General features: G+C 49.7%; 2 protein-coding genes across 5 annotated transcripts in view; one reads left to right on the top strand and one right to left on the bottom strand.

The window, feature by feature from the left end:
- The first annotated feature begins 5,925 nt into the window (after positions 1–5,925).
- On the top strand, positions 5,926–16,611 carry NRIP2 (nuclear receptor interacting protein 2). The gene is made up of 7 exons (XM_019660970.1): positions 5,926–5,985; positions 8,708–9,208; positions 12,513–12,665; positions 13,864–13,946; positions 14,300–14,421; positions 14,680–14,732; positions 15,036–16,611. Exons 1-7 carry the CDS (start codon positions 5,926–5,928, stop codon positions 15,126–15,128), a joined length of 1,065 nt encoding a protein of 354 aa, XP_019516515.1. The 3' UTR covers positions 15,129–16,611.
- Positions 16,612–16,770: 159 nt separating this feature from the next.
- The window catches only part of ITFG2 (integrin alpha FG-GAP repeat containing 2), a 12,011-nt gene continuing 5,105 nt past the window's right edge, over positions 16,771–23,676 (bottom strand). The window contains exons 2-12 of one of the 4 annotated variants that reach the window (XM_019660994.1): positions 23,350–23,515; positions 22,674–22,715; positions 22,317–22,488; positions 21,419–21,558; positions 20,811–21,013; positions 20,334–20,431; positions 20,099–20,152; positions 19,898–19,989; positions 18,991–19,108; positions 17,965–18,138; positions 16,771–17,872 (exon numbers count right to left, since the gene is read on the bottom strand). In XM_019660994.1, the coding sequence (XP_019516539.1) occupies positions 17,769–17,872; positions 17,965–18,138; positions 18,991–19,108; positions 19,898–19,989; positions 20,099–20,152; positions 20,334–20,431; positions 20,811–21,013; positions 21,419–21,558; positions 22,317–22,488; positions 22,674–22,715; positions 23,350–23,515 (1,363 nt within the window). In that variant the 3' untranslated portion in view covers positions 16,771–17,768. The remainder of the gene's footprint in view (positions 17,873–17,964; positions 18,139–18,990; positions 19,109–19,897; positions 19,990–20,098; positions 20,153–20,333; positions 20,432–20,810; positions 21,014–21,418; positions 21,559–22,316; positions 22,489–22,673; positions 22,716–23,349; positions 23,516–23,676) is intronic. The other 3 variants (XM_019660996.1, XM_019660995.1, XM_019660997.1) reach the window with 3 other exon arrangements.

The raw sequence follows: 23,676 nt of genomic DNA, 5'->3' as shown, positions 1-23,676 counted from the left end.
CAGATGGTGCTGGCACCCTCCACAACTAAGATTGAAGAACAACTTGGCTGTTCCCCTTCCCCAGTTCCCCAACACTGATCCCGTCCCGCAATTCCCCAATTAAAAAAAAAAACAAAAACCTTACCTCAACTTCCATAGCCCTGCCCATTGAAACAAGACTGGGATTGGTCAGGGTACAGAAAGCTTCTTAGCAAAAATCATCTTGATGTCACTCCTCCCTGGACCATTTGATGTCTGGACAAAGACTGGAAGCAACTCTGCTGGGTTGCAGGTCCCATGCAGGGTTTGGGGGAGCAGAGGCCAGGCCAAGGCTGGTGTTGGAGGATGGAAGAATCAGGTCTGAGGAAGGCTGACCAGGCCTCCTAGGAGGGACAGGAGTAGAACAAAGTAGAGATTCAAAATAAAGGTCAGGGTGGTCCCCCCAGGGCATTACCTGAGGGCCTTGGGCCTGTGCTACAGGTGACCACAGATGCCTCAGCTTTTAGGCCAGGGACAAGTGGCCTAAAGTGGAGGCAGATGAAGCACATTGGTAAAAAAGGTGCTGACCTCGGCTGGGGTGGGGGAAGGCCTGCAAGTGACCCAGTGAAGGTAGCAGCAGGAAGGTGACTGGAGAGGGAGCCTCTTGTCCCCATCATACCCAAAGTTGGTGACTTTCCCCAGCTGGGCCTCTCCTGGCCTTCTGCCCACTGCCTTTTCTCAAGCCCTGCAGGCACCTGGGAATCCAAACAGCACCAGGGTTCCAGCCCTGGTTAACCACTAAACAGCTATGTGACCTTTGGGAAGGTCATGGCTCCCTCAGGCTTTCAATTTTATCATCTGCAAAGTAGGAGCCACTAGGGAATAAATAAAATCATGTAAGTGAAGTACCTGCAAAGTGTCTGGCACATTGTGGACTTTCCATGAATGAAGCTATGAACCTTTATTCCTAGAATAAAAGTAATAAGTGGGTGGAATATTACTCATCCATAGAAAGAAATGAAGTACTGATTCATGCTACAATGTAGATGAACCTTGAAAACACCATGCTGAGTGAGAGAAGTGAGAAAAGGCCACGTATTGTATGATTCAATTTATATGAAATGTCTAGAATAGGCAAATCCATAGACACAGAAGGTAAACTGGTAGCTGCCAGGTGCTGGGGGAGGGGAGGATGGGGATTGACCGCTTGATGGGTTCAGGGTTTTCTTCTGGAGTGATGAAAATATTTTGGAACTAGAAGTAGTGGTTGTACAACATGATGAATGAACAGAATGCCACTGAATTATATACTTTAAAATGGTAAATTTGGTGTGAGTTTCATCTCAATTAAAAATAATTACAATAGGGACCGGCCGAGTGGCTCAGTTGGTTAAGAGCTTGCTCAAGAGTGCGAGCACTGAGCAACAGGGTTGCCGATTCGATTCCCACATGGGCCAGTAAGCTGCACCTGAGCTGAGCTGCTGCTGGGCTGCCAACAGGTGGCAGGATGGCTCAGCTGGTGCTCCTAACAATAAGATTGCCTGTTCGAGATGGTGGGCTACGTACACCTGCAACTAAAAGACTGAACTCGGCACCTTGAGCTGAGCTGCCGCCCAGGTGGCTCAGTGGATAGAGCGGGCTCTTAACAACGAGGTTGCTGGTTCAATTCCCGCATGGGATGGTGGCTACGCCCACCCACAACTAATTAAACACAGCACCTTGAGCTGAGCGATGCAACTGGACTTGGAGCTGAGCTTGCTGTGCCCTCCACAACTAAGATTGAAGGACAACAACTTGGGTGTTCCCCTCCCCCAATTCCCTAACACTGTCCCCCTCCCCCAATTCTCCAATAAAATCTTAAAAAATAATAATAATAATAATTACAATAAATATGGTATATACAGAGAGTTGCCAGATTTCCTTATAGTTCCAAATCTGTAACTCTATTCAACAATCCTGTTTGCTAACTCTGTCAATGGTATATGTGTGGGTGGGTGGGGAGGACCAGAGCTGGGGGTGAAGGAAAATTTCCTGAGGACTCTAGGGACGTACTGGGGCTCTGGGAACCTACCCATTCTCTCCACTCTGGACTAGGAATGGTGGTAGGAAGGAGGAGGTCCCTTTACCTAGGATCCTAACGTGACAGAGTAGGGCTGGCCAATAGAAAACCACCTCAGTGTGTAGATGGTAAACCAGGACTCAAGGAGAAGTGACTTCTCCAGGCCACAAAGCCAGGCAGTCTCTGCCTCCTGGCTGGAGAACACGAGGCCCAGGGCTTGGAGCTAGGCACCTGGGCCTATGTTGTCATCTTCCTTCTCAGGCTACTTGCCCATGATGCCAGGGTTTTGTCACCTTCACAGTGAGAGGCCCAGGGGATACTTAGAGGGTTAATATGAAGATTTGGGGGTGAAAGGAAGGAGGCCATTGGAATTCTTCAGAGAAAGCCACCTACTCTCTGGCCTGGGGCTGGAGGAGAGCAGAAAGGTAAGCTGCATTTACACAGGCTCCTGCCTTGGCAGACCCAGACCACCCCAGAGGCTGCCAGCCTCACAGCAGAAGGACTTCCACCCACCTACCACTTTTCTGCTCTACTCTCTGGATGGTCGCTTCCTTTCTGCTGGCAGGAAGACAACAACGCTATGAGGGGCCCTCTTGTCCAGCAGCCAGCTAGAGAAGTGGAAGCAAGACTCCTGAAATTCCTGAACTCCACTGGGCCATGGAGATCCGGGGGCAACAATAACATCTACACGTCCTCCTGGGCCTATGAACTTTGTAAAGCAATCCCCAGCTCAGCCTGCTAGCAACCATGCACACCACCCCCAACCCCACTCTCCCATGTACCCTAATGAACATGGAGTTCTGGAAAGCTTTTGGTGGGGTGGGATTGGGGATCCCTGTAACCTAGGTCTGCCTTAAAGACTTGTTCTCTCACCAGAACACAGAGTATATCTGAAAGAGAGGCAGGGACAGACATCCCTCCCCCCGCCCCCTACACACACAGACACACACCCAGCACGCCATCCCATGGGACGAACATCCTTTGCTCTGCGGAATGCCACCAGCTTCATAGATCCTAATTAATCCCAGCACAGAGGCCTTCAGGGTCACTTCAGGTCAACTCCCCTTCCGCAACCTTCCCTTCCCTAAACCCAGGTTTGGTCTCATGAGCTGGGTTACTGAGGCCAATTCAGGTTCCTAAGTTTCTGGGAGCCTGAGGAATGGTTGGGGGACAGTGAGTGTTGGAAGCTGTGGGGGCTGGGAACCCCTGGGGGAGATGCAGGGCCAACCACTTTGCCAATCATGATCTTCAGTCTTCAATCTTCACCTGGCTGTCTCCTATCTAATCACCATGCCTCAAAAAGCCCCATCGCTGCTCCCTGAGATGGCAAATCAGAGCCAAAATCATCTCTCCAGCCTGCCCCAAACTCACTTCCCACCTTCCCCAGGACACTCTGGCCTCTTGTTTCTACTCATCGCTGACTCACTCGTTCAGGCCCTTTATTTTCCTGCTTCTCTTCTACCTCTGAGCCCTTTCCTAGTTGTACCGTCTACTGAGCCACATATATTTACTCTTCATTACACCATGTGAGTAATTTCGGCTGCTTATTTATCATTATATTCAGTGGTTTCTGTGGCTATTCATATACTTGCCCATCTCAGTTTAGTCTTCAGCCAACACACTCCCTGCAGGCACTAGGACAGACCCTCACAAATGCTATGTGCTTGTAAGATAATGCTGCTGCATGTTGCCATTGTTCAAATTCCAAGGTAGAAGTTTTGATGTGGCTTCGCTTAGCCCACGATCATTTTCCTGGATGATCACTGAACACTAGGTATAATGGCAAGGTTCCTAGATAATAGTCAGTGACTTCTTCAGCACGAGGATCACTAGAAAGTGGAGGTCATGTCCAGGGGTGCCAAGGGCAGGCCCACAGCTTAGGCAAGAAGGAAGAAAAAGATGGAGAGATATTGAAACAGGGAAGGAAATAGATAAACACAAGAGGGAGAAGAGAAATGCTGATACCAGAGGAAGGCGGAACAGGAGTCTCTGTCAGAGCTCAGAGGTCCAGAATGTTTGGAAAGAGTTGGGCAACTCTAACAGATTCTCTGAGAGCATTTGCAGGATAAAAATTAGGGTACAGAGCCCAGAAGATGAGGGAGATTGGCAAATAATGGGGAGATGAGTAAAAAGGGTGATTGCCCTTGAGTGTGTGCCTATGACATCATCAGGATTCTGTGACTGAAAAAATCAGGTGGGGAACTCAACCAGCTGTTCCAGGGGCTGATTACCCGAGTAGCTGGGGGAACAAGTGGCACGTTTCCTCCTGGGTCCTCTGGAGTCCTGCTGAACAATTCACTCAACAAATTTTGTGTAAGAAGAGAGAGAAGAGACAAACAAGCAAACACAAAAACCCTCCCCTGGCAAAGCCTAAGATCTAGTGGGAAGATACAGAAGTAAATAATTAAAATAGTGGGAGGAGTAATGTAATAATAGATACCCGATCCGGTTGTACTATGAGAGCAAATGGGAGTGACATCTATGCCAGTGAGTGTGTGTGTGTGTGTGTGTGTGTGTGTGTGTTGCAAGTACACACATGTGTATTTGTATAGTTCCCAAACAACAGCAAACATTTACTCAGCACTTACTATGTGTTAGGCAAAGTTTTGAGAGCTTTTCACGAATCAACCCATTTAATTCTAACAACACTATGAGGTAGGTCGCGTTATGATCTCCATTTTAGAGATGAGTCAGCTGGGGCATAGAGAACTCTTAACCATTTTGCTATTCTGTTTCTCATTTAAACTTCACGGCAATTCTACAAATTACATGTTCTTTCAGTTTTACAGATAGGAAGTAGATTCCAAAAAAGTAAGCACTTCACTCAAAGACAGTTAGTAAATAACTGAGTTGGACTATTTGACCAAGCTTGTCTGAGTTCAGCATCCCGTGTTCAGTCTGCTTTCATCTACAAACACTTAGCCTTTTCGTGCCTCAGTTTTGCCAGCCATAAAATAGGAGAAAAACATCCTAGTGTCAAATACAAAAAGTTTCCCTAGCCTAGTAGTCTTTGGAAGATCTACCTTTGAGGGTTGGTGCAGGGGGTGATCAATTTTCAGAACTGGTGCAGACCTCCTGGGACCCTTGCTGGACAGGAGAATTCTGGAAAACAGCTTCACTCTTGTCTTCAGCAGATCTGACAGGGCCAGAGAAGAAAGCCTAAAATAGAACTGGCTGCCCTTAACCCTCCACGGCTCAAGGGAGCTGTTTATCTAGCTCTGAATAACCCATTCTCTGAAGAATATTCTGGGAATTTCCTAATGCGGCAGGGCATTGGACTGGATGATTTCACTGTGCCAAATGAACTCTCCTTCCCATCCTACCATCAGAGATACGAATTGGCACTGTTCAGCCTTGAGGATTAAAAAGAAAAGGTGTAAGATATTTAAAAGCATTGAAAGGCTGTCATAAGGAAGTTGGGAACCTGTTCATCTCCATCTCTACTGTGGCTTGGACAAGAAGGAGAGCTTTTGAATACAGCTATAGGGATTTAGATTAGCTATAAAGAACAACTTTCTACTATAGTGGAGAGATGCTGGAATAGACTATATCAGGTTCGATGACACAAGTTGTAAATCTATTTAGACAGGTGCTATTCAATAGAAATGTAATGGAGCCACATATGTAACTTTAAATTTTTTAGTTGCCTTATTAAAAAAGTAAAAAGAAACAGGTTAAGTTAAATTTTATAATGTATTTTGTTTAACCCAATAGATCTAAAATATTATCAGCAAAATAATGTAATCAATGTAAAAATAATTAATGAGATATTTCGCATTGTGTTTTGTATTGTTTTCTAGGCACATCTCAAGTGCTTAATAACCATATGTAGCTAGTGAATACTGTACTGGTCAGCACAAGTCTAGAATTGCTAATGACTGTCAGACACCCAGCAGTAAATACAAGGTATGGTCTGGTTTTATGTAAAGGCAGCAAGTTCTCTAGGAAACCTGATGGCCAATGAGAGAGTAAGTCAAGAAAACCTTACCTTTTGGAGCCCCTCTTAGCCTCCCTCATTTCTAGAAATGTGAAGACCCAAGTGCTTCTGAGGGCCAGGCAACAAAGGCCTATCTGACCAACTGGAGAAGAGGAACTGATGTCCCCAACCTCACCCCATCCAAATTGTAAACTCCAAAGGCTCCATTCTACACCCCAGGTCCATTTACTCTTCCCTGAGGTGCAGCCTGCAGGTCTAAGAACAGCTGAGTTCTGAGACATTTCATCCATGTTGTCAGGCTGGCCTAGAGTCATCTCACTCTTGTTCACTGATAGCATTACTTCTCCAAAAAATGATTAATAAAGGACTCTGGAAGCTGCCAAAGAATTTTCAAACTTGAGGAATGAATTGCTGAGAATAAAAGTTGGAGGAGATGCCTTTCAGCATTGGGTCCCACGCCCAGCATCACAGCATACAGCTCACTTACTGCCCTGTCAATGCATATAGTTAGTCCTACAGAAACAACCACAGGAACCCAGCTCCCCACGTCAGTGGACCCTCTTCAACTTTTATCCCAGGCAAATGTGATGGATGTCAAGGCTTGGGAGAGAGCTGGAATATTTCACAAAACCGAGTTTAAAGTGGCAGGATGGCTCAACTAAAAAAAAAACACACACACACACACACACACACAAAAAACCCAGTCTAATTGAAGCCCAGGATCTGGTGGGCCAGAGCTTGATAAGTGAAGTCGTACTATAGTTTGGTTTTCATTCTGTTTATCATCTCCATCAGTATTCACCTTTTGGCATAATGGGAACTGAGCAAGACTTGGGAGACAGACAGAACACAAGGGTTTGATTCCTGGCTCTGCCAAACAATAACTGAATCTTGGGCAAGTTTTCCAAGTCGTCGGGTATTAATTTCCTGGGGCTGCCATAACAAAGTACCACAAACTGGTGGGCTTACAGAAGAGAAATTTATTGTCTCACAATTATAGAGGCTAGAAGTCCAAATCAAGGTGTGGGCAGGTTGGTTCTTTCTAAAGGCTGTGAGGAAGAATCTATTCCACGCCTCTCTCCCAGCTTCTGGCGGTTTGCTGGCAATCGTGATATTCCTTGGCTTATCGATGTGTCACCCCATTCTCAGCCTTCACACTCACAGGGTAGTCTTCTTATGTGTCTCTCTATCCAAAATTCCCCTTTTAATAAGGACATAATCATATTGGGTTAGAGCCCATCTTAACTTGATTATCTCTGTAAAAGCCCTATCTCCAAACAAGGCCACCTTCTGAGGTACTAGGGGTTAGGGCTTTAACATATGAATTGGGCAGGACACGAATGAACCCATAATGCTTAGCTAGTTTCCTCATCTGTAAATGGGGGTCACAATACAATTCTCCCTTATACCACTGTAGTGGTTGTGAAAGTGCCTCAGAGAGGCTTGGTCCACAGAAGGCCAGTGGATATCTGGTTGGTACTGTCAGGACCAGACTGTGTCCCTAGGGAGCAGGAGTCGGGTGGGGTACTCATCCTGTGTGTGTCCAGCATGTGTAAGCAGGGGCTTGACCAATGCAAATCTGATGAGAGATGAGCCAGGACTGTAAAACATCTGATATTAAGTGTTGGCGAGAAAGTGGAGCCTGAGGACCTGCCATCCCCGACCCCATACACTGTGGACTGGAGTGCACAGTGGTGTAAATACTGTGGAGGACAGTTTGGCATTATGCCCAAATGGGGAAGCAGTTCCACTCGTAGGTACATACTCTAGAGAAATGCTTATACATTTCCCCAGGAGATATGTGCAAAAAAGTGCATAGCAGCTTTGGTTGTAAGTAAAAGAATGAAAACCTAAATATTCTAAATGTGATGTATTCATATAGAGGAATACGATACAGCAGTTAAAGTGAATTAACTAGAGCTATGCATATGTCATGGATGACTCTCACTAATAAGATATTGAGCAAGAAAGGGCAAGTTGCAGAAAAATAGATACAGTGGGTCCGGCAAAACGAAATGCTATATTGCTTAGGAGACATACACATCATATATACATAAAGAGTATGAAGAGAACTAAGGGAACAAGCAACATCAAATTCAGGGAGGATGTTATGTGGGGAGAAGAGGGGGTGTACGCATTTTTAAAATGAGGCCGCAAGTAAAGGGCATTGGCTATTCTTTATAACTTTCTGCCTATTTGAATAATGACATTTTTTTTAAAGAGCCAGGCATGGAGGAGACTTACATAAAGGAGAGGGAGAAGTTGGGTTTTCCTGTGGGGAGATTCAGAGCTGCTCTTGCCACTCCCTGGAACCCAGAACCCAGAGGAAATAAGCTGAAGACCCCTCTGACATCTGCCACGCTGCAAAGCTGAGACCCCGAAAAGTGAAGCCTCTCCTGTGGAGGGGGAAGACAAGAGGCAAGGACATTTTGATGCTGCCCCTCTTGTCCTGCACCTAGTTATTGGCCTGTGCCCTTGGGCTGCGAGAACCCCAGGGGGAGGAGACTGGGGGCCTCAGGGCTGACCATTGCCCATGACATGGATGCGTATGCCTGCGTGCCCCACGCACACCAAGCACGCAGGCTGCCACCCCACACTGACACACATCGCCTTCAAACAACCTGACAGTTTACAGCACTTACACCCCCTCGCGTGTACACACACACACACACACACACACACACACACACACACACACACGCGCACACACACATATCTTCCACCGCCCATTCCAGCCGGGACCCCAGAATTAGAGCTGCTGCAGAGCCTGTAAGCTGCAGGCCTGCCGACCCGCCCTCTCTTCTAGTGCTGGGTTTTTCCAGCAGAGCCACACTCCCTCTACTGCAATCTCTGGAAATTGGTGTCTGACGCGGCTGCTCCTGCACATTATTTATTTATTTCCTCTTTTCCTCCTGCCGAGACCCTTCTGTCAGGAGAGCTACAGCCTGGGACGGAGACAGGCAGGAAGCTACAGGGACACAGGGGGCAGAGAGGACAGAGGGGAGCATCCCCCAGAAGCCCCCACCCCGCTCATAAGCTCTTCAACGCCCCTCGCACAGGCCATGAGCAGCAGGCAGGAGGCCATTAGACAGGGGGGAGACTCCAGTAGGAGGGGACAGGAGGCAGAGCTTCGGGACCGAGCCCACCTGAGCCAGCAGCGCCGGCTCAAACAGGCCACCCAGTTCCTGCACAAGGACTCCGCGGACCTGCTCCCCCTGGACAGCCTCAAGAGGCTCGGCACCTCCAAGGACCTGGTGAGGCAGCCCTCTCCCCTCCCACCCCCACGGAGGTCCTCTGGCCCTTTCTTTTCACCTCCCCACCCTTGCACTGAGGGTGGGGGTGAGCACCATTAAGGGCAGACCCTAAGCCTTCAGGTTCCCCTCCCTCACTGACAGAGGGGGAGATGCAGTCCTGCCTACTAGAGGGGCTCCTTTTGACCCTCTCAGCTCTTCACTGCGGATGACCCAGAGCTTGATGGCTTTGAGGGGATCCTAATCTCATTGCTCAGCGTCCCCCAGTAATCCAAGGCTTATTTTGGGGTGAGCTCTGCTGTTGAGGAGCACAGGATTTCCGGGACACAGGAGGCTGTGGAGCAGTCATTTACGGCTCGGAGGGCCTGGAGGATCGGCAGTTTAGGGCGCGATTTCCCTCCTCCCTGTGAACCGGAATCCCTCATCCGGGTCTGGCCACTCGTCTGTCTTTCCCCCTCAGAATGGAGCAGGAAAGGCCTCCATCCCGCCAAAGCATCAGGGTTTCCCGTGGCCCCTGCCAGGCCACCTGGCCTCCTTGAAATGTCCTCTTCTTCCCTCCGGGCTCCTTGCCTTCCAGCCCGACAGCAGCTTCGGCTCCAGAGAAAATGGGATGGGGGGAGTAACAATGAGGAGGTGAGCGGGCCAGGGCATATGTGGTTAAGCATGGGCCCTGAAGCCATGTTGCTTGGGTTCAGACCCTGCTCTGCCACTTACTCGGGCAAGTTACTTTATGTCTCTGTGCCTGTTTCTTCATCTGTTAAATGAGGATAAAATTAATAGTATCTACCTCGAAGGGCTTATGTGAGAGTTACATGAGCTGATACCCATTAAGGACTTAGAACAGTGCCTGGGTGATTAAAAGCACTATCTCAATGCTAACTATTATCATTCCTTCAGCTACTGTTCCAGTTAGCCTCAGAGGGGACAGTAAGCTCTGGGGGGAGGTCCAGAGAACATGGAATCGCATCTGGCCTCTTGCTCATAGAAGAAAAAAAAAGGCTTTTGTAGAAAGGTTTGGCAGCACTCTGTTCATGCTCCCATCTCCTAATCAGAGGGTCTGAGAGGAGGGTACTCATGCAACCTGAGAGATATGAGGCCATTTCCTGGGGCCTCAAGCCACTCGGGCAGCCCCATCTCCCTGGGAACCTGGAGGCAAACGCAGCCCCTCACTGCCTGTCCTGCCCCAGCCCTACCTTTCCAAATTCCTCCCAGCCAAATGTTCCCCTTCCAGGAACCCTGCCCAGAAGCCAGGCAATCCCGTCCCAATCCTGGCAACCCCAAAAAGAAAAAGCCCTCAGGCTGAGGTTTCAATCCAGAAGACCTCCAGGGCTGCCCCTTCCTGTGAACAGCAAGCACAGCTGAGACATGATGGAACCAGGAAGCAGGTTATTTGGCTCCCTGTGGCTAGGACCTCACGGCCTCTGCCTTTTGGGGACCATCTTACATGGATTTGGCCCCAGAGAAGGGCCACTCTCATGGGAAAGGTGGGAGGGGCGCTAGGAGCTGCAGAGCGGCTCTTTCTGGCCAGTCCCAGAGCTCGCTGCCCTTTTCCCAGAGCTGGGTCTCCTGCTGGCAGTCTCACTAGCAGCAGCCTCAAGGGCCTCATTAGGCCAAGAATGGAAAAACATCCCAGGCTCCCAAGGAGAGAGGGCAGGTGGAGAAGCATGTGTGGAGCCTGGAAGGATAGTCTTCAGCAAGTGCTTATTGAAGGCCTATTTATATGCTGAGCCAAGCCCTGGGATAGAAGGATGCATGAGTTGCAGGCTTGATCTCAAGGGCCCCAGGCCAATGGGGGAGTGAACAACATGTGTGAGAAGCCCAGCTTCCTGTGTGAAGGGAAGAGTACAAGGAAGTCAGGAGGGCTTCCTGGAGGAGGTAAACCCGCACTAGTGACCAGATGCACATGGAGTCCCAGACTTAAGATAAAAGCCTCTCTCCCAAATAGAGTGGTTAGTTCTTGAACAGTATGTGAAGCCAGTCATCCAGTCTGGCCCAAGGAAGAGTGAGAAAGAGGAGTCTCAGGAAGAGGGGAGAACAGGAGAAAAGGCAGAAGCGGGGAAAACAGCCTCATGTGGCAGGATATGCAGGGTCGCTGGGGCAGTCGTGTGGAGGGGGAGACAAGGCAGATTCAGGCAGTGACCAGTTCATCTGAGCCTTGGGACCCCTTAAAAAGTATGAGCTCTACCATGTAAGCATTGGCGGGAGGGGGTGGTTTGATGGATTGTAAACAAGGGCATAACGTGGTTACTTTTGTTTCATTCGGGTGCTTCTCAAACTTTAATGTGCACGTAAGTCATCTGGGCATCTTGTTAAAAGGAAGCTTCTGATTCAGTAGGTCCCAATTCTGCATTTCTAACAGGCTCCCAAGTGATGTTAGAGCTGCTGAGCAGAGGACCACACTGAGTAGCAAGGGTTTTAGATAACCATTGGCTTGAGAGGCAACTGTATGGGAGGCAGGTTCTTATGAATGTAAGGAGGCGTCCCGGTGGTCCAGGAGAGCTGTGGTGAGGCTGGAATGAGGGCAGTAATAGACGGCAGGGATGGACTATGAACACAGGAGGCAAAGCTGGTAGAATCTAGGAAGTGATTGGACAGGGTGGGGGGTTGCAGGTGAAGGACAGCCCCAAGATGACTCCCAGCATCCTAGTTTTGATTATTTTTTTCCTTTAGTGTTTGTTTTTTTGTTTGTTTGTTTGTTTTTTTAGCTGAGCCATCCTGCCACCTGTTGGCAGCTCAGAGGCTGCTCAGCTCGGGCTGACTCGAACCGCTGTTGCTCAGAGCTCAAACTCTTGAGCGAGCTCTTAACCAACTGAGCCACTCAGCCGGCCCTGTTTTTGTTACTTTGACTTCTTTTTATCACACCATCAACACAGGGATCTGTAACCCATGGAAGGATGAGGTTAGAGGAGGAAAAAAAAAAAAAGAAAAAACATCCAAAATTAAAACATGTTGTAGACTTGAGATAGAATTTCCCCCAAGCATAATACTAGTTCCTGAAATGTCCCATTAGCCAATATTGATCAGCCTAACCTAGAATGGATCACTCTCCTCTCCCCATTTTTTCATTACTGAGCAATCTATTGGGGTCCCAGAAAAAATGGCATGATTTGCTACTGGGGTTGACTCTGCTATAATGATCTGACTGCTGGGATCCTCTGGTAAGCTCCTGCCCCTTTCTTACTCCTGTGAGACTCAGGACTGGGTGGGCTTGGGGACAACATCCTGGGATATCTACGGTGGGGGAACTGAGCAGCCTGGATACTTGGGTTTAGACCTGTCTGCCTTCATTGTTCTGTGATGGAGCCAGCAGCCGCACAGTGTGATCCAAAGACGCCTGGTGGAGGGAAACCAGAGCCGGCTTCAGGGGGAGCCCTCCCTGGTGCAGGCCCTGACTCATGGCCAGGAGAATAGGAGGAAGACCAGCACGACTGAGATTCCAGCTCTTTTGGTCAACGGCAAGGTGAGCGGTGTCCCAGGCACTGGCTTTCATGAACAACCCTCCTGTGACTGGCTCACTTCAGCCACTCTCCTTTCTACCCTGGGTGAGGGAAGGAGGGAGGGAGAAAGGGCACCTCTCCCCCCATGCCTGCACCTAAAAATGGGATCCTATCCTCTTTACTGTCTGCCTCAAAGCATCTTTCCTCTGTGCAATTCCATCCGTCACCACCATTCCTCCCTCTCCTTTATCAAAGTATGATCTTCAAATGTGAAAATAGAAATGCTCTTCAGTGGGCTCTACATATATGAATGGTGTGCGGTTGTATGGATAATGCAGCCCTCCTGTAAAACGCTCAAGTGATGCCTCGTCATCTCTGGAGCCACCGAATCACCCAACCAACACCGAATCTTCCTAATAAATGCCCACTGCTCTTATGCCACTGTCTTCGCTCAGCATTTCTCAGCCTGCTTTGCAATCATTCTGTGTCCACATTTACAATCTTTTAAGCCTCAAATGTTACTTCCTCCTTGAAACCTTTTCCTGATTTCCCCAGAAGGAAACAGCCTTTCCTCCCTCTCAATGTCTAGGGCACTTGACTCACGATCCTTTGACAGACCTTAAGACTCTCGACCAGACAGTAGTTACATTTCACTTCCCCTAGACGCCTAAAGAACATCATTCATTGCAGTGCCTGCCAGCCACATATCTGTGCATCGCAGATGCTCAATAAATGTTTGGAATGAGAAAACCGTGTGTGTTTGTGATATCCAAGTGTAACCCAAAATGTCTGTATATATCCAAAAGAAAGTGAACGTGTCTTCCTTTGTTCCCTGTGGTGAACCCCTCGCTTCCCCACATCTGAATTTCCTAACTAGGTATCCCAGTCTTCTCATCCCTCCTCTACTCCTAGATTTCTCTAACCTGGAGGCCCTCAGCCTCCGGAGAATTCCTCTAAACAGATCTCCATTTCCGGTCAAATCATTCCCAAACATGTGGATTCACCATCACCTGCAGCTCTCTTCCTGTTTTGATTCCTTTATCTGAGCCAGTTTTGCCTCGACTGTATAAGTCCCACAAAAACCACCTTTAAAGACTCAATTTGTCCCCTTCACCTGGTCCTGAAAGGGACTCACCCAAGAGCTGGGATGTGAAGGACCCCCCTCTCCCCCCCCCATTGCCTTCTCCTGGGACTCACTGAGTGCCCATGACCCTCTTTCAGTGCCAGGACCAGGTGCTTAGGGTGGCCGTGGACACAGGCACCCACTACAACCAGATCTCCGCTGGATGCCTCAGCCGCCTGGGGTAAGAGCCTGGCCCAAAAGAGTGGATGGGGATGGGGCTTCTTTTGGGAGTGAGAAAAATACTCTGAAATTAGTTAGTAGTGAGAGATGCTTATACCTCTGTGAATATACTAAAAACCACTGAATTGTACACTTTAAAAGGGTAGCTCTTATGGTATATGAACTACATCTCAGTAAAGCTGTTCTTTAACAAAAAGAGTTGATGGAGGCTCTGGCAGAGAAGGCAAGGATTTGGACCCCACGTGGGACCAGGGACTGGGTGAGAACCCAAGGTGTGGTGGGGAGGACCAGTAGCTGACCAAAGGGATGGGGGTGGGGACTGTCGTGGTCATAATCCTTGCTTCCCAACCACAGGTTAGGGAAGAGGGTCCTCAAAGCCCCAGGGGGGGACCTGGCACCTGGGCCCCCACCCCAGGTGGAGCAGCTGGAGCTACAGCTAGGCCAGGAGACCGTGGCATGTTCCGCCCAGGTGGTGGGTAAGTCCTCCCTTCATCAATAGTCCAGTGTCTCACCTTTTCTACCTTTCTCTCCTGGGTGGGGGAAGGGCAGAAACTTTCAGCTCTACCAGCACCAGACAAGGTGTTCCCAAAGATTCTGTGACTATCCCCAATCTCTGTGCCAAGATACCCAGACCTGGGGGGTGGGGTGGGCAGAGAAGGGGCACTCGCTGACAAGAGGGCAGCTTTGACCACAGGTACCCTCTAGCCTCTCCTGTTTTCAAATGACTCCTGCAGATGTTGAGAGTCCTGAATTCTGTCTTGGACTACAGACCCTGCTTTCTCTCAAGGTAAGGATGCTAGCACTTGCACCCACACTTGGGCCTAACCCAAGCGCTGGGCAAGAGAGGTAGGGGGCCCAGGTGTGGAAGCATGAGTCAGTTCTGATGAGAAAGACATGGAGATATGCGCTTTTACTTTCTTAGAGGTTCCTGATTTCCCCATTAGTGGAAAATATGGAGAACTGCGTCCCTTCCCAACAGGGGTCCTGGTGAATGGAAACAGGGGGAAGCTGTGGAGGGTGGGACAAAAAAGAGGGGGATGAGAGATTACTTGCTGAGGTAAGCTCCCATTTTCCCCTCCACACCTCACAGTGCTGTATCGACCTGGAGCGCGGGGTGCTGCGGCTGAAAGCCCCCTTCCCAGAGCTGCCCTTCCTGCCTTTGTGCCAAGAGCCTGGCGAGTGACTGCTGCTCCCCAGTCCCCAGCAGGAAGCACCCTGACTCAGGGGAAGAGTCGTGTGGGTTGTGGAGACATTACTACAGCCTGGGAGCTGGGGACTACTGTCTATTCCTTTTGTCACCACCCTGACCCCGCTGTCCCATTTCCCTCAGTTGGCCACATTCCTCTCTGCTTCTCAGCAACTTCCCTCTCCCCCAGGAGTTTTTCCTAGAGGGAGCCCAGGTTCTCAGGGTTCTGGTTTCCCTGTTCTCTCTCATTCCGCTCCCAACAGCAAAGCCAGATCAGGACTGCAGAAAAGGACACAAGCAAAATGGGGTTCTGGGCTGGGCCCCTGGCGGGGTAGGTGCTGGCCGGAGTCAAAGGCTACAGCCTACGACTGCCTCCACCTGTCTCCCAACTCCACCCCAAACACCCCTCGACTGCCTTCACTCCCACGTCCTCACCTCACCTTCTGGGGCTCATTATGTCTCACAACTAGAAAACACTCCTCACCCAGCTGGGGCCCTGGCCCTGCTTGGGCCTACCTTTCTGATTCCACACACGCCTGCTCACAGTGGAGTGGGAGAAGAAATAATGAACTAGTTCAGTACAATAGGAAGTTGGTTTGGTAGAGAGCAATGTTAGCTTACAAGGCTGGGAGCTCGGTTAGTTACCTTTTCTGGGCCTGCAAACATCAGAAGCCAGTTATTATTTGGTTACCCTGTGCAAAACCTTGGATATACCTCCAACATTTGCTTTGCATCTTTCTCCTTCTCCACTTGCTTTTTCATCCACTGGGCCCCTAAACTTTGGGGTGAGTGTGGGATACCCCTGCAGAGAACTGCCCCCCAAGGTGGACAGGATGGTGGGGTGGTCAGTAGTGACTTCACCTAACCAGTATTCCTTCTTATTTCTAGAACTATCCACCTCATTAGACCTTCCTTCTGCCCCTCATCTCTGGCCTACTGAGCTGGAGCTTGTCTTATTGTGGCATCAGTGGCTTTCGCTCCCCCGTCAGGCTCTGAACCAAAGCAAAGAGACAAGGAGCCTTTTCTGACTTCACTGTGAAGAAGGGAACCCAAACCTTAAGAAGCCAGACCTGAGTGTCTTTCTGGAGGTTTGAGCATCTTAAATCATGGATTAGGGGTAAAAAAAAAAGAGAGTGCTGTAACTAACCTGAACTAGGGAACTAGGACCTTGGCCTGGAGACAAAATCTTGAGCCTGGGGTAGATTAGAGAAGAACCAAGATGCAAGGCCCATGACACCTGGCCTTACCTTTCTCGACTGAGTCCCCTGTCCTCACAAGGAGAGGAGAGGGGCTCACTAGCACCTGTGTGACAGCACCCTGGTCCCTCACTGCCATGCTCCATGACCTCTGCTCTCCTGGTCTCGCCCTGTTCCTTTCCCTTCTGCCTCCTGCTTTCTGTAATTGCAGACCCCAGGCCCTATGGCAGGCCCTCAGCTCAGCGGCTTCTCCATTTGAATAAACACCTGTTTCTCTACGTTAATGTCCTTTGGTCTTCCTCCATGCCTCTCAGCAGCTGAATGATAACCCTGCCCTCATTCCCTTACACAAAGGAGACGTGAATGTGGACCCTTCATCAGGTTGACCCATGCAGCAAGGGTCAGTGTAACCAAGAGCAATGGCTGCCGAAGTCCTTTGAACAGAATTCTCAGCAGGAGATATTCTTTATATTGCACTCAGTATACACATACGTGCATATACATACAATTGTAACAAAACACTATTTCCCTATATTACAAGCACTATACTGTATCTTTCATTCTATTTTACTCTATTTCATTTATTCAAAACAGTGCTGACTGCAACCCACCAAAAGATTGCAACCTACAATTTGAAAGACAGTGATTTAAAGCACACAGAATTAAGAGCACAAGCAATAAAAATGGCCCAAGATATAATTCTGATTGTGGCTGGATCATAAACCTTCATCAGATTTTAAACGTCTATTGTTTGGCACACAATGAGGTTTTTTTTTATAGAAATGGTGGGTGGGAAATGGAGCAAGGCCTATGAAAGTGCACACTTCTTGAAAACATGGCAAAATGAGACAGTGCTGGCCCAGTTTCTTTGGAAAATAGAAGAAAATCATCTCAGGGTTGCTGGGGACACAAGAAGACCAGACTGTGCAATGTCCTGAAGGACCCCTCAGACACAAAACAGAATTTGCCATTCCTGTAAGAGTTCCTACTGTGGGTGAACTGGAGCTGTGCCACAGGAGATGACACCTGGGATGAGGTGGGCCCTTACCTTACCACTCCACTGGCCTCCAAGCCTAGTTTCCTCATGGGTGTGGGGCCCTGCAAGAGATCTGTGCTCCCTCCTCACAAACAAGGCTGCTTTCCACACAAGAGTGGGGAGCTCTGGGGAATGGGCAGCCCCAGATGAAGTGAAATAAGGTTGGGGTCCTACAACCCTGCTGATGTGACTGACAGGTGAGGTACACAAGAAAATGGGCAGAGAGTCAACTTGTCTCCTCTCATGAAGAAGACTGTGAGATCTACAGTTCACAGTCACCCTGGAGTCGTTTCCATCCTTCCACGATCCTCGGGGATGTATCTTCCCTATCCTGCCAATACCACGGATATCTTGGGGGTGGAGAGGTTCAGAAGGATCCTTCTTCAGCCAGGAGGGCAAGTCCAGCTAGGTGGGATCTTGGAGGCTTGCAGGAGCACACTGCAGTGGCTGGTCAGGATGGTAGAGGCTTCGGTGAACCAGGGTGCGGACTGCTGGGAGGTCGTCAGGATCTGAGGGGGAGGAAGGGGCTGGTGAGAGGCTGTGGCTCTCCCGGGCCCTGGGCCCTGGGCCCCGCCGGCCCCGCGGCTTTCCTGGGACTCACCCACGCCCAGCTCCTGTAGCAGGCCCTGGTAGTCTGGCTCGGCCTCCAGCACCTTCAGCAGATTCGTAGATTCCATCCGCTCAAGCTGCACCTCCCAGTACACATAGATCTTCTGGTTGAATGTGACATACACCAGGCAGGGGCTGTTGCGGCCCTCTTTGCAGGCATATAGGCCTGGAAAGTGCGGGTGGTGACACAGTGGTCAAGGAGTTTTAGTCCCAGTGGTGGAAGGGCAGAGAACAAGATACCGGCATTAGAGTCAGCAGTTTTGACCCTCCTGCAGATGGCAAGCAGAAAACTAAAGGCCCTCTTTCAATGTCCTCTCTGTTGGGAACTCAGTAAAATAGATAAAAGAGTAAAGTATCTGGCCCATTCCAGATATAGAAAAACCACAGTAACAAAACCCAGGCAGAACAGCATCCAAAAAAGGTGATATTTGATTTTCTTATCTTAATGATAACTGGAGCAATGACGGGAGTCTCGCTAGTCTAAGGGGTAGGTTAGCAAAATGTGACACGAAACTAAGGTTTCTTTGGGGTGGCACTCCCTCTTCAAAGGCACATTAACATCTCAGGTCACTGGAGCATGTACACTAGAGCACATTTCCCAATTCTCATTTCCGTAACCACATGGAGATATAGCCCTGTCACCCAGACGAGTTAGTGCTGGCTTCCAAGGTCTCGATTGGGAACTACTGGGAATGCTCTGGGAGAATGTTCTTCAGAGTTCTGACATACTCAGAGGGGAAAGAACTTTCTGATGTCTTCATACATCCCAGACAGACAGATGGTAAGAGCTCAGCTCATTCTTTAAAACATTCAGCATTGGCGAGCTCACTATCTTTTATTTTCCCTTACTTAGAGCTGTACAGATGGCAATTTAGTACCCACTCATCAACCTCTAATGAAAAGAGTTAAGGGACTCATTTGTTTAATGAAGACTCACATTACCCCTAACACCCACACTGAGAATGAGAATCAGAGGCAGACAAGTGTGGCTAGAGGGGGGCTGAGGGCGGGAGCCCACCTGCACAGAAGGCTCGGACGTTCTCATCCACTTGGAAGCGGACAACTGTGCGGTTGTGATCAATGATGTACGTCTGTCCGTCCCAGGCACAGGCGACCACCTCCTCGATCCCGTTGCCCTGAAAGGAGCCAGAGACAAGACTGCAGGGATGGCTGGGAGCCATTTTAGAAAGAGATCTAATGATGGCTGTGTGAAAGATAAAGGAGCTGTGGACTTGGCTCTGGGTGACAAAGCCAACTGGGAAAGCAAATAGCCCTAGTTCCTTACTGAATTTCTCCCATGTTCCTGGCACCAAAAGGGCCATCAAATGAGCCACCTCATACAATGCACACAACAACCCTGTGAAGTACGCAACATTACTCCCGGTGTGATACTGAGAAAATTTCAGTTTCTAGAAACGAAGTCCTGTGCCCAAGGTCACTCATCTGGGAGGGGTAGAATCAGGCCTCCCACCCAGGCCTGTCCCACCCAACCTCACAGCTTTGTGTTTCTTCTCCTATACCATCGTGCACGCATTATGGCAGCACAAAGGGCAGCCCCCACCTGCTGCTTCAGGGGCCAATACCTTAGGAAAGAAGACAGGCTCATACAGAACAAGAGAAACACTATGAAACATTTGTCTGGGGTTGGGACTGATAACTAACTTCTGGACCCTGTCATCACTCGTCTCTCCTTGAAGCTGTGACAGCTGCTGAAAGGTACTAGTGTGTGAGATTCCCCAGAGTGCAGGGAATAGTGTCACATGTGTGGAATAAGGGGAACTCACTTCAGGGGGAGTTAGACCTGTCTCAGAGAGCCTTAAGATGAAGGCCGAGAGTTAACTGTGAAGTGAGAATAGCCTCACGGAAATCTCATCTCTCCATGTAAAGAGGGTAAGAATGTTCCTCTCCCCAGGTTCCCCACTCACCGTGACATCCAGTTTCTCTAGGGCGAAAAGCTGGTGATCCACCTGCACTGACCACAACAGCTTGTCCGCTTCCTCCATCAGCTTCAGTGTCCCTTCAGGGGAAGAGGCAGGCTGTGGTGGCTGCGACAGGACCCCAGAGCAGACCCCAGGCACACACCCTCTTACCCCAGCACTGGCCCAGAGCTGACCCGGGGAACTCACCATCCAGGGTGCAGAGAGCAAAGAGGCCGGAGCCACCACTGTCAGGGGTGTGGCCTGTGGGCAGGACAGAAGAAGAAAACGTGAAGGTCAAGGCGAGATCAGAGCATATGGGGTGAGGGGCGGCCAAGGGCAGGGAGGGCAAGAAGGGCAGGACTAGAAATCAGGGGAGGCCTCTCCTTTCTCACAGAACAGACGTTTGCCCTCAGCTCCCTGCCTCACCCCACCCCCACTTCACCTCGTTTGATGTTGCCAATGAGGTGAGTGGAGACATTCTTGTTGTGGATGCGTCCGGACGTCTGGTGCAGCATGACATCTCGGGCAGCCGGAGTCTCCCTGTGGGCAGGAGAGGAGGGGGCTCAGTGGGAGACCACGTGAGCTTAGTTCCTCAGTACCTTTGTGGCCCCATCTCCGTAAGAGCTTCCAAGATGTGAATCAACTAGGAAACCTATCGCTGACTCCGTCTGGTCCATGTGACAAGTAGAAAAGAGAGGGACGGAGCTGCCAGGTTAGAATCTTGGAACCTCTTCCAGCTGCTACAAGGTTAAAGCCAGGATTCCCTGGGTCCCACTATACTGACAGGAGGGCAGAAGTGCTTGTGCTGGACCTGGCTGACGCGGCTCTGCCAACTGCAAACCCATCCACAGCCATGCACATCCAGGAGCCCATCTTGCTTCCATGCACCCCAAGCCATCCCCAGGCCTGCACCCCTTACCGACTGCCCTCCATGGCCCCCTCAGAGGTAGCAGGGGGTCCAGTGTCCTTGTTCCAGGTACACAGTAGAATTGCATAAGCACAGCCTGGCTGCGATACCATCAGCTCAGGAACACCCAGGGGCCCTGGAGTCACCGAGAGGCTGTCCACCTGCACCAGGGAACAGGCGCTTAAAGGCGGCTGGACAGAGAAGGAAGCGGGACCCTGCAGAGAAAGGGGAGAGAGGCGGGGCCCTGGGAGCTGTCCCCCAGGCTTTGAGGGTAGCAGCAGGAGGAATTCTAGAGTTCACAGGGCTCCTGCCTGGTGTCATCCTCTCCACACACACCATCTGCTTTCCACTGTGCAAACCTCAGAGGGGTATCAATCCCAATACAGACCATGTCAGACCCACCTCAAGTTCTTAATTCTTAGCACAGGGTTCCTTCCTATTTACTTATTAGCAATTTCCCCTCAGACTGATTTGAAATGGTCTTTAGATCTCTCTCAGCAGGGTGCTTTCCCCTTTTTTCTCCGCCCTGCACCATGGCCCCGGACCATTCCACAATCCCCCTTCAGGAGGCTTTCCTCCCTGCTCTCTGGGCTCTGTGATCCCCATGCTCAGCCTCTCACCTGACCCTCCAGCATCCATTTCTTAAGTGACACCAGCTGCCCTGTCGGATGTTCAGTGCCCTCTCCCAGATCTTCCCAGCGGAAAGCCCGCACTACACGGTCTGTATAACCTATCACCAGCTCGCAACACCCATCTCCATCTGTGGATCCAGAAAATAAGACGAGTTTGGAGCCAAATCTGCATTCCTCAGCTTGAATCCTCCAAGCTTCACCTCCCCGCTCCTCTGCTAACGTCACCGCCCCTGGCACTTTCATCCAGTATGACTTCAGACCCCATCTGTTGTGGAACCACCTCACACACTGAGTCTGGTGCCAGTTCCCCAGTTCCCCTGCCCTTCCTGTGCTTACAACACTTACCTACCTGTTCCAGGGCCCTACCCACTTATCTGCTCTGTAGGTCCTGTCACTGCTTTCCTTGTACTTCTCTCGTGTCCAAATTCATCCCATACACCTTCGAGGCAGCTTGTGGCCTAAATATCAACCCCGACCTGTATGGCTCACGCCCTTGGGACCTCCAATTTTTGTTCAAATGTCACCTTCTTGGCAAGGACTTCCCGAACAACTCTACCTCAACACTTCTAGCCCCTTTCTGTGATTTATTTTCTCCATAGCACTTACTACCGTCTAATATACTCTTTAATTTTCTTACAGCATTTATATTCTTTTCTGTCCCCTTCTGGCAAAGGTCCAAGATGGCAGCATTTTTTGGTCTGTCTTAGTTACTATTGTAATCCCAGTGCCTACAACGATGCCTGGTTTATAACGGGAGCTCAGTAATTGGACATTAAATGCATAACAATTGCACAAATGAATACTGACCCCCGCCCCAAATGCCCTGAGATCTGCTCTGCTACCCTCTGACTCCTATTCCCCCAGGTGCCTGCACAGCCATGCCCACCGATGTCGCTGATCAGCATGACCTTGGTATTGGCAGGAATGTGCTGCTTGAAGACCGGACGCTGTTCCTCTCCCATTAGGGTCTCATGGTGCCCAGAAGTATCCAGGGCCTTGGCAGGTGTCAGGTCACACAAGTGAAACCAGCCCTCAGCACTCACTGCCACCACCAGGTTCTGGGACAAACAGAGGTATAGGAGAGATGGACTGGGGAGCGAAGTCTGGGCACAGGCTGATCAGTAGAACATACAAGTCAGGACCGAAGCCTTGAACTCTCAACTGATTTCCACCTTGAGACAGGAATCGATCGAGGTAAGGCCTTGGAGTTACACTGAAATCCCAAGGTCCCCAAGATTCTTACCTTTCCTTTATTACATACGTCTCCAACCCCAACGCAAGTCAGCTGCAAAAGAAGAAAGGGAGGGTCAGGGGGACACAGAGGGAAACCAGTATCCCTAATCTGTGAAGCAGGAAGGAGCGGGTGTTCTAATTACCACTGTTCACTGAAAACCTGTGACCTACACGGACAGTCTGCGTTAATCGAGTTACTGCTGTAGGGTCGGTTCAGCTTACCCCAACAGCAGTATGAAGACCTGAAGTACAATAGTTAAGATAATTTGGGCTCAAAACAAAACAAAACAAGACAAAAGCTCTACAAAACAAAAATTCTAATACAGCCAGACTACCATGTTTCTAGACGTATTCAAATAATGCCCCATTTTCTATTATATTTTATAAGATCATACAACTTAAGCAGTTTCCCTAAAGTACTTAAGGAGTCACTCCATAACATAAAATAAAAAACAACCCCACCGTGTGTGCGTGCGTGCGTGTGTGTGTGTGTGTGTGTGTGTGTAACAGTTGGGAGGGCAGTGACTGGGGTCTTCCCTCCCAGAATCAAATAAACCTTGAGTCAATGGCTAAGTAGCTGGTGAGTTAGGACACACTGGTGAGCTCCTGTGTGGGACTCAGCCTTGACAGTTCCTGGACAGAAGAAATCCCTTCCCCCCTCAAGACCCAGGGAGTTGAATACTGACCATTCCCTGGCAGGAACAGGTGAGCCATGGCCGGCTGTCATCATTCTTATACACCAACAGCTTTCCGCTGGTGTCTCCCACCACCAGTTCATTTAACTTCAAATGGAGAGAGAAGAGTGTTAGCATGGGATCCTGCTGAACCACCTCCAACTCTTCTTTCCTGGGTCTGTCCTGGGCAAATCACAAGACATCAGCTTATATCTTCATCAACTTCATTAAAAATCTTTTACGGGCCGGCCAAGTGGCGCTTTGGTTAAGAGCTGGCTTGGGATGCCAGAGGGCCCCGGTTCGGATCCCACATATGAGGGCCAGTGACACTGCCCTCTA

The sequence above is a fragment of the Hipposideros armiger genome, unplaced genomic scaffold, assembly GCF_001890085.2.
Source record: "Hipposideros armiger isolate ML-2016 unplaced genomic scaffold, ASM189008v1 scaffold_332, whole genome shotgun sequence".
In the NCBI taxonomy this organism is placed as follows: Eukaryota; Metazoa; Chordata; class Mammalia; order Chiroptera; family Hipposideridae; genus Hipposideros; species Hipposideros armiger.
This window is presented reverse-complemented; position numbering and strand designations above follow the sequence as displayed.